The following is a 10,176-nucleotide window of genomic DNA, read 5'->3' as shown; positions in this document are numbered from 1 at the left end:
TTCCAAAAAGATGTTTGCCTGCCTCCTCCAGGCTAACATCGCGATCACCACCTTAACTGTTGGCTTCACATGGCCTGGCCGGCCATGCCGCTGGCCCAAGCTGCTGCAAGAGGCCGGCGGTATCTTTTAGACAATGGGATCCACGTAACTATTACTTAGGTTTCTGATTTGGATAATTTCCAGTAAATGGCAGTTGTTTTGGATAAGCCTCTGCAAGCGATGTGATCGTTGGACGGTCATCTAGCTGCAGTTAAGTTGCTGGATGGAGGAGGAAAGCAAGTAGTCCCGCAAGATTTTTTTTGTTTTGTTTTGTTTTTGTTTGGGAGTCCAATTTGAAGCTGCAGATGACGACCAAACATATACAAGAGGGCAACCCTTGTTATTTTGTTAAGCATGTTGGTCAGACCACTTGTATGGTTTACACTAACAGTTTGGTTTACGGGTGTTCACTCAGCGGAGATCCGATCGCCTTTGATTAATTCCACTTCGACGTTGATTTGGTTATTCTGAAGAAATTGTACGTGTATAGGTGCGTCCCATTCAGAGACTATTTTTGTCTCTTCACCTACAGCAGCATGCTAGCAAACATGTACGGCTACAATGAATCAAGTAGCTTTACTTTAAGCTAATTCGAGTTGAGCAAAGCAAATGACTATGAGAGTGATCCAATACGGCAATACTTACCATATGAGGATAGAAATACTGCATGCACGGTTGAATTAAGCTTCTTCTCTGCCATATTAAACATCGGAGATTGATACACTACCCTACTAAATGTACTAGTATATCTAAGCCCGTGAGTAAACCTCATGTCATGGTCATGGTCGTGTCCTCTCACGTTAGGACTCCAAGGTTTTGGCTAAGCATCGCAAATAATCAAGTCATTGATCGACTAAGACATAGGAAGCAGCACTGTGAGTGCATTTTTAGAACACCAATGTTATAGATATATTAGGTAATATTATATGTCAAATGATATGTATAGGATTTGTAGATAATCTCCTACATTATCTCTAGAAGAGCTTCTTAGCCTCTAAGTTTTGAACTCCTATATATATATACTCGTCCGAGAGGCTCAATAATACATCTAACATATTCTGCCAATCTCTACCCCTCTTTATTGTTCTACAATCACATCTCCTGATCTTAGATTAACAAAAAACTCAATAATAGTAAATAAAAATTTAAAAACAAGCTATAAATCGTGCATGTATAGGATGTATATAGGTATATGGGTAACAAATTTGAAAGGTAAATTCAAAAGTATGTGATGAACAATACAAGTACCCATGATTTCATTGTGGAATTCTGATTTCTCTTTTTTGTGGAACCGACATACGATAAAACAAATTTTGAAATTTTGTACGGATACTATTCAAGTCAATATGTATGTGCATTACTTATTTCAAATCTTCTTTACACTTAGATCTATAAATTTTCGTGATTTTGAAATTCTGGTACTCTATGAATCCATTCCCGTCCGCATATTTCCGTAGCACTACTAGGACATTTCAATTTTAGAGCAACATGTACTAGAACAATTCAAGCATTCGCGGTTGGTAATTTGCAGTCAACAGTACGTTTAAACACGAAATTCCTCCAAAAGATAGACTTTGATAATGTTTTTGACTAGTTCTCTGTCGATTTTTTAGTACTATCTCTCAGCTAAATTAGTTGTCGCAACTTTAATAAATCTAAAAAAGATTTTGGAAAAAGTTTTTCTAAATCTACGACAATTAATTTTAGATTGGAGGGAATAGAATAAATTAGTGAAATTATTTTCCTGCCCAAATGACACATGCATGCATGTTTCTGCCTTCTCTGACAGACTGTACATACACAGGATGCCGAGGACGTACTTACTACATGTATATGTATATAGTAAGGACATATATATGCATCTTAGAGCATCTCTAGCAGATTCCATATAATTGATTGGGACAGTAAATTCAATGTCTTATTTCATCTTGAGGGCGCATCAATGGCATTCTGCACAATGCGAACAAGGTATTAATTTTTTTGCCATTTCTTGTGAATGAGGTAGAAGATATGCGCCAGTATATTTACATAATTTTATTTGAAATATGTTGTTCCGTGAAGAAGTGTAAAAGGAGGGAGCTCACGGAGGATAGCGACAATGCATTGTATTTCCTATGGAGTGATCAAACTCTTCTTCAGGAGTTATTATACTATCAGAGTGGAAAGCAATCTTTGCATGAATTTTAACAACAAATGTATGGGTGTTTTAATAATTCTAACACAAGTGGAGAATCTAGATAACTAGCATCAATCTTGAATAGGTGCCACATTTTTGTTATGTGTTCCAATGCCCCTGTGATTGATCAAGTGGAGAAGGTAGGCACTGTGATCTATAAGACTATATATGCTAGTGATTTGGATGTTAATGAGTTGTATGCACTATGCGATTATATTAGTGATTTGTATGACGATGCTATGAATTTACATGACTTTTGTTGATTTGTATGAATGTGCTTACACGTAATTGCAATATATATAAGACCATGCAATTTTTAAAGGAGGTTAAATTTAGAAAATGGACTAGGAACCGTTTTTATTTTTGAGGATGAAATATATGAAGTTAAAGTAAACTTGGTAACATAAGGGGCTAAACTGTAAAAGGTGGTGCGGAAAATTTCTTACAAACTCAAAGATAAAATAAGAAATGAATAAGGATTTTCGAACTCGCCGCCAAAAATAGTGAGAAGCGCAAACTGAACTAGAAACAACGTTGTTCTTGAGAAAGACACCTTCTGTCTCCGACGATGGCAGAAATTACACGCGAAATTAAGCTTAAAAATCCACCCGGCCATCTAGCTAGTTGCGCCACGCTTATAAAACCAGGAGCGCGACCCAGGGAAGGCGAGCACACCGCCATCTAGCTACCCACGGCCGCACTCTCCTAATCTCCGGCCAGAAAGAGAAGCCAGCCAAGATTCCGACGAGAGACACCCAAGCCATGGTGAACCCATCTGTCTCCGACGCGGCCGCGAGATGCAAGGCACCCATGTTGACTTGTCTCTGCTCGCCGACGAACCACCCGGGCTCCTTCCGCTGCAGCCGCCACCGAACTCCCCGCGGCTGGCCACTGCAGTCCTCGTCCTCCGTCCGCGCCTCGCTTCAGCAAGCCGCGGCGCCGGGCGTGACGTGGAGCAGGAGCAGCGGTGGAAGCAGGGCGACGAGCAAGGGCCGGCCCGTCCTGCGCGCGCACCTGCAGGGGCTGCTGGCCAGCCCGCCGCCTTCCTCCGGCCGCCGCGACCACCGCCGCTGCCGCGAGTTCAAGCCCCGCCTCTCCAGGCTGGGCCGCCTCGCCGCCGCCAGTTCGTGTCGCCAGCCCCGGCACCTTGCTCTGCTTCGTTCGTAGTGCGCCTCTTCTTCGCGCGCACGCATATGCGTCCTGTAGGATTAGCGGCCTGGAGCCTAGCTTTGCAAAAAAAATCTTACAGCGACTCAACTCTTTGCTGAGTAGTACTCAACTGATTGTTACTGGTACCAAAATGTGTATATACGTCTCCTTGTAAATTTTCTCCGGAGGCGGAAATGAAATGAAGTGGCTTATATATGTCTATCTGCCTGAATCTTTGTGCTGCTGTAGAGATCATGTATACTTGTGTTTACACTCCGAAAAAAAAACATCTTTCTACTTACATTTCTTTATCTTTCTAAAGCAAGTTTATTTATCTTTGGGTGCTAATACTCTGGATTACTTTTGCTTTGCTCCAGGGACATGCAGGTAAGTTTAGATGTAGCACGCACAATTCGGTCGATGGAGTAACTAGATTGTCTGGATATTTGGTGTTGAGCCAATTTCATTGGATAATCCTCTTTGAGGACCCCAGATAATCTGTAAAAATATATTGGATAATCTATACCCATCGGAGGATATCGATTATACCATATGCACTGCCATATTCGGCGGGTATCCGTTTGACAAATATTCATATCCGTATCCATATCCGACGAATTTTTAATATGCACACCATATATTCTTAAAAGTCGGATGCGGGTGCAATTTGTAGATAAATCTATCTATACCATTTGCATCCCTAGTTAGGCCTCGTTGGTTTTGTAGGGGATTAAATAGAGACATGGAAAATCCCTTTCCACAATCCCGTCCACATTTTGTGTCGTTCGGTTAGCACCTATTAATTTGATATCATTGTCTTGGGGCAAAAGCATTTGAATAGACAGTCATCTGATGGACGGAGACATGGCGTCAACAGGTGATTTGTATTGCTGTGTGTGTGGTAGCAGATTTCAGGTGAAAAAGCTGAGCAGGTTAAGTATCGCCTTCCACAACGAACAAGAAGCAGGTGATGGCCAGGCCAGCTATGCGCCCACCGTTCTTCCCACAATCTTCTTGCGCAATTTTAAGAGCGAGAGGGGGAATCGAAACCTCTCCGCCAACAGCAAACTATCACGAATCTAACAAAAATCAGTAAAAATATCACGAGCTCAACAGAGAAAAAAAATCTTGTGTTCCGGTTCAGTTCATCAATTTCACCAGGAATACTTTTACCGTAGAAAATATCACAGAGGATAGGTGGACAAATCCTCAGTTCATCTCAGTTACTAAATTTTTTTTTGAAAAGGGAAAAACCCGGCTTCTGCATCGTGATGATGCACACAGCCTTTTATTAAGAAACCAGTAATCGTTGTTCAGTACTTATTACATCTAAAGAATCGCCTAAAGTCGATACAAAAATCAACCAGCGAAAAAAGGAAAATAGCAGGAGCCGACTATGCATCCTCTAGTCGACTAATATGCTGCCAGCCAGCCCGGCACAAGATATCCTGAGCGACCGTCTGGAGCCGTGTGCATCCAGAAGCCATGACATCCCGTTGCTCTGGTGGTGAGAGGAGAGCCCAGAGTTGGATCCAATGCACCATGGAGAAGATAACCTGTAAAAAATTGAAATTTTTCTTGTTGTTAAAGATTATATCATTGCGGCATCTCCATATTGACCAACATAAGGCTGATACACCAATGCATATTAAAACCTTGGATTGTTTGTCAAGTCCTTTTAACCAATTTCCAAACATATTTGTAATATTGGTTGGTGGAGGGAGATTATGAGTAAAATTCACAGTTCGCCATATTAGTTTAGCAAATGGGCATGTTAGGAATAAGTGTTCTACCGTCTCTTGTTCTCCGCAAAAAACACATTTAGTACACCCAGTCCATTGTCTCTTTGCTAAATTATCTTTTGTCAATAGCACCTTATTACTCAGGAACCACATAAAAATTTTAATTTTTAGGGGGATTTTCATTTTCCAAAGATATTTCCGCAAGTATGTTGTATGATCATTCATAAGATCCTCATACATAGATTTAACTGTAAACAACCCATTAGTTGTTAGTTTCCACATAAAACAGTCCGGTTCATTATTTAAATTGACCATCATTAATCTTTGGCATAAGTGTAGCCACGCCGTCCATTTATTACCAGATAGCACACGTCTGAAACCAATGTTTAGTGGTGCTTGTGCCAATACATGAGCCACTAACATATTCTTATGGTTCACAATATTATATAAAGATGGGTATTGAGTAGCTAATGAGGATTCTCCTAACCAAATATCTTCCCAAAATCTTGTCGTAGCACCATTTCCAATTTTAAAATATCCTTTACGAAAAAAATCGTCTTTTACCCGCATAAGTCCCTTCCAAAAAGGGGAATCAGTCGGTTTTGCCTGCACCTCAGCAAGGGTTTTTTGGCTGAGGTATTTATTATGTAGCAACTCTTGCCACACCCCTTCCTCATTTAGTAGTTTAAAGAGCCATTTACTCAATAAACATCTATTTTTGAGTTCAAGAACCTCAATACCTAAACCTCCTTGATCTTTTGGTCGGCAGATTATGTTCCATCTTGTGAGTCTATATTTTCTCTTAGCTTCATCTCGACCGCGGAAGAATCTAGACCTATAAAAATCAAGACGCTTCCTCACCCCAACGGGTATTTCCAGGAACGATAACATGAACATTGGAAGACTTGTTAAAACAGAATTGATAAGTACTAATCGATCGCCATACGATAACAATTTTCCTTTCCAGCATCCCAATTTACCTTCAAATCGGGTCTCCACTGGATACCAATCTGAATTTTTAAGCTTCCTAAAATGAATTGGAATTCCTAAGTATCTAAAAGGTAACTCCCCAATATCACATCCAAAAATTTGTTTGTAATGTTGCTCTTCCTCCTTGGCTTTTCCGAAACAGAAAATCTCACTTTTATGAAAATTAATCTTGAGGCCCGATAATTCTTCAAACAAACATAGAATTAGCTTCATATTTACCGCTTTCTGCAAGTCATGTTCTAAAAACAAAATTGTATCATCATCATATTGTAGGATAGACAGTCCTCCCTCAACAAGATGAGGAATAAGACCTCCCACTTGGCCATCCTCCTTTGCTCTTTCGATTAAAATAGCAAGCATATCTGCTATTATGTTAAAAAGCATTGGAGATAATGGGTCACCCTGTCTGACTCCTTTTTTTGTTTGAAAATAGCGGCCAATGTCGTCATTTACTTTAACACCAACACTTCCTCCTTGCATAAAAGATTCAATTAACTTACACCATCCATTATCAAAACCTTTCATTCTCATGGACTGTTGCAAAAAGGACCACTTGACCTTGTCATATGCCTTCTCAAAATCAATTTTTAAAAGAACACCATCCATTTTCTTACTATGTAATTCATGAATTGTTTCATGCAAAATTACCACCCCCTCTAGAATGTTACGACCCGGCATAAATGCCGACTGAGTAGGTTTTATCACTTTTGGGGCAATCCCCGTAATGCGATTTGTCGCTACCTTAGTGAATATTTTGAAACAAACATTTAGAAGGCAAATAGGCCTATATTGCTGAATCTGAAATGCGTCCTGCATCTTTGGAAGTAAAGTAATAACACCAAAATTCAGTTTGTACAGGGGCAAATCCCCTGAAACAAGTTGATCAAATAGTGCCATAATGTCAATTTTAATTACTTCCCAGAACATTTGATAAAACTCCGCCGGAAAACCATCCGGGCCAGGAGCTTTATTGTGTTCCATCTGTGAAATTGCATCGTACACCTCCTTCTCAGTAAAAGGAGTTGTTAGGATCACATTTTTCTTAGAAGATAATTGTCAGTTACTAAATGACGAGGGAAACAGTCCATGTCAGTTGCATAACGAAAATGTTACGGAGCACACATATTTCTTCGGAACAGGAGGCTTTCCCCCTTTGCTCTAAGTTGCTCGTATCATCGGGGTGGGGGCACGGTTGTCGCGTGACGGGAGGAACCGACGGCGAGACGCCACCGGTCACTCAACTGGTGCCGATCGAGCTTATCTAAAAGAGAAACAGGGGAAGGGAGGGACGTTGCCACACTCCAGAAACAGAAAGCTGTTGTAGCAACAATCATCCATGGCGGATAAGACTGAGATGCATGTATCCGAATGTCTCCATTTCTCACTCATGTATATATCCAAAACGAAAGGGAGGATGAACTCTGCTAGACTGCTACCTGGATCAAAAACTCCAGTCTACCACAGGCTAATTACTTACAGACAACTATGCTCACTATCAGTGCTCAGTATGTACAGGTACCCTGCAGGCTGCAGCTATGGCATGTCGACGGAGTTGGTTGTGTTTGTTCACTGGCGGTTGTCGCCGGCGCAGTCCCCGGGGAAGGAGACAGTGGAGAGACGGCTAGGTCGGGGCCGGAAGCCGGCGGAAGCGCGCCTCCGGTGCGGCGACTGCGGGGTCGGCGACAGCGCCCTGCGCGCCCACGTACCGCTCTGCATGGCGCCGCCGACCCGCACCAGCGTCCCCATCTTGGAGGCCCCGCTGCCGAGGGATGCCGCTGAAGGCGGTGAAGCGGGCTTGCTGTGGCCGTGGCCGTGGCAGGTCGGAGACTCCTGCTTGCGTCTCTTGTGCTTGCTGCAGCGGAACGAGCCGGGGTGGTTCGTCGGAGAGCACATACAGGACTGACGGCTCTTCGCGGGGGCGGCCGATGCAACACTGATGGTCTTGCCCGGCGAGCGGGCTCCGGCGGCGGAAAGCTTGATACGGTTGGGGGAGGCGGAGCGGTAGTTTGGTATCGAAAGAACCGGCCCGCTGGGCCGACTGGCAGCCGCCGTCGCCATTAGAACTGTTGAAATTAGAGAGAGAAGTTGGTGTGGCAGAGGTGGTTCAGGGGAGTGGCTAGTAAACAGAGGAAGCGGTTTGGAGGGCATATATTATATAGGAAGACAGGGCTAGTTTGGTAACTTCAGACGGCGGGGAAGAGCTGAAGAGTTCGGTGGGCGGCTCGACCTGCCGCACACCGGAACCGGTCCTACATTCCGGTCAACGTCGGCCGACAACTCAATATTGTAAGGATTCATGCTAACTTGGTTTGAAAATGTTTCTGAAAATTATGGCCAATTTCTTGCAGTACAAACCAACACAGAGTTTGGGAAACTCTTGCTTTTCCTATGTTTTTTCATTTTACCGTCAACGGCAAACGATCTGAATCGACAAAACCATCCCGGGGATCTGCACTGGTGAAGGCTTAACTAATTGTCCGACACAAATACAGGTTTATTAGGGTATTATGTGCTTCAAAAATGTACTAATTAATTTAATTAGCAAAATATAAAATATACGCTGCAGAAATTATACTATTAGATTCATATTCAAAAAAAGTTTTCAATAATATAATATTTATGGTATATATCTAATATTTTTTGATCAGATTTGTAATCAATTTTTTAAAATACTTAATACCCGAATAATCCGATATAGATGGAGTAGATTTTTTCTCTTTAAAGGACAACACACATCAAATGCTATGTCCAGTATAGTAATATAGGTTCGGACTGGGTTTTTTTTCTGGGCCAGAATTTCCGAAATTTTTGCGGAAACCAGATATTCCGCTACCCTCCATAATTTTTTATACCGGTCAATTTTTTTTGGCTATATTTGGATTTGAACTCTAGTTTTTGGTCATATAGATGACGTATGATGTATCCTGCAGATAGCTTGAGACGGAGTGGTTGCTTGGTGCGCAAGAGTTTCCCAAAGGTCGCGAGTTCAACTACAAGAGCAAAATATTTGTTTTTGTCTATTTATTCTGTCTTTTACATTAAAAATGATAAAGATAAAGGTGACATGACTATGATTCGAGGTCATAACTTGCTTGTCTTCGACGATAGAGTCTTACCGTTGCCATGCATAAGCCATACAATTAATTTAGGATAGAAATTTCTTTGTTTTGTGTTTCAGTTTTTTGAATTATAAATTTTATTTGCATAATCTCAAACAAAAAAATCCCATGATTTCCGATATTTTAGGGTAACTGGATTTTCCGGTATCCTCTGATAAAAAACTATGACCGAGAAAAAAAATCTTGATCACGACAAGAAAAATAGCACACTAGGAGTGTGCATGGGGATTTCCCATGATAAAAGTCTTGCGTGCACGAGTATCTCATCGAGAACCATATTCGGCTGCGGACATTTTTTGCACACTGTGCATGTGCTGATTCATCTGAATTTCGGCGACGCCAGGAATCTGGTTCCCGTGTGCAGCCCGCCGGTTATCACTAGTAGAAAAAGAGACTTCCGTCCACTTTTATTAGTCCCGGAAATATTTGAACCGCGATTAAAGGGGGGAGGCAACCCGCAACTAATGCTCCACCAACCGGGACTAAAAGACTATGGAGGGATACGGCCGGCGGAAAAACCTTTAGTCGCGGTTGGGGACACCAACCGGGACTAAAGGGCCCTTTAGTCCCGGTTGGTGTCCCCAACCGCGACTAAAGATTTTTCCGAGTTTTTTTACTCCCATGCACCCTGCACACCCCCCCCCCCCCCCACAAAAGAAAATGATAGAAAATTGAAAAAAAATGTTTTCAGATTCTTGTATGTTATGCAACCTACTATTCGGAGAAATTAAGAAATTCGAATTTTCACTTTTTTTGCAAAAAAAAGTTTAAAAAATGGTAAAACCGCAATAACTTTTGCATACGACGTCGGAAAAAAACGTATAATATATCAAAAAAATCCTGAGAAAAAGTTACATCCGAATTGCAAATGAAAATACGAAAGCAGGAATATTTTAGTTTTTGCTATAAATTACGGATTTTATATTTTTTAAATTTTTCAAAAAATAAAATTAATAATTGC

At 41.6% G+C, this 10,176-nt stretch overlaps 1 protein-coding gene across 1 annotated transcript; it reads right to left on the bottom strand.

The window, feature by feature from the left end:
* Positions 1 to 7,457: 7,457 nt before the first annotated feature.
* LOC127305206 (uncharacterized) lies at positions 7,458 to 8,231 on the bottom strand. Its single transcript, XM_051335597.2, has one exon. It carries the CDS (start codon positions 8,152 to 8,154, stop codon positions 7,663 to 7,665), a length of 492 nt encoding a protein of 163 aa, XP_051191557.1. The 5' UTR covers positions 8,155 to 8,231; the 3' UTR covers positions 7,458 to 7,662.
* Between the last annotated feature and the right edge of the window lie 1,945 nt (positions 8,232 to 10,176).

Source organism: Lolium perenne, chromosome 6 (assembly GCF_019359855.2).
Source record: "Lolium perenne isolate Kyuss_39 chromosome 6, Kyuss_2.0, whole genome shotgun sequence".
In the NCBI taxonomy this organism is placed as follows: Eukaryota; Viridiplantae; Streptophyta; class Magnoliopsida; order Poales; family Poaceae; genus Lolium; species Lolium perenne.
Note: the sequence above shows the minus strand (reverse complement) of the source record. Positions and strands in the feature narration are given on the sequence as shown.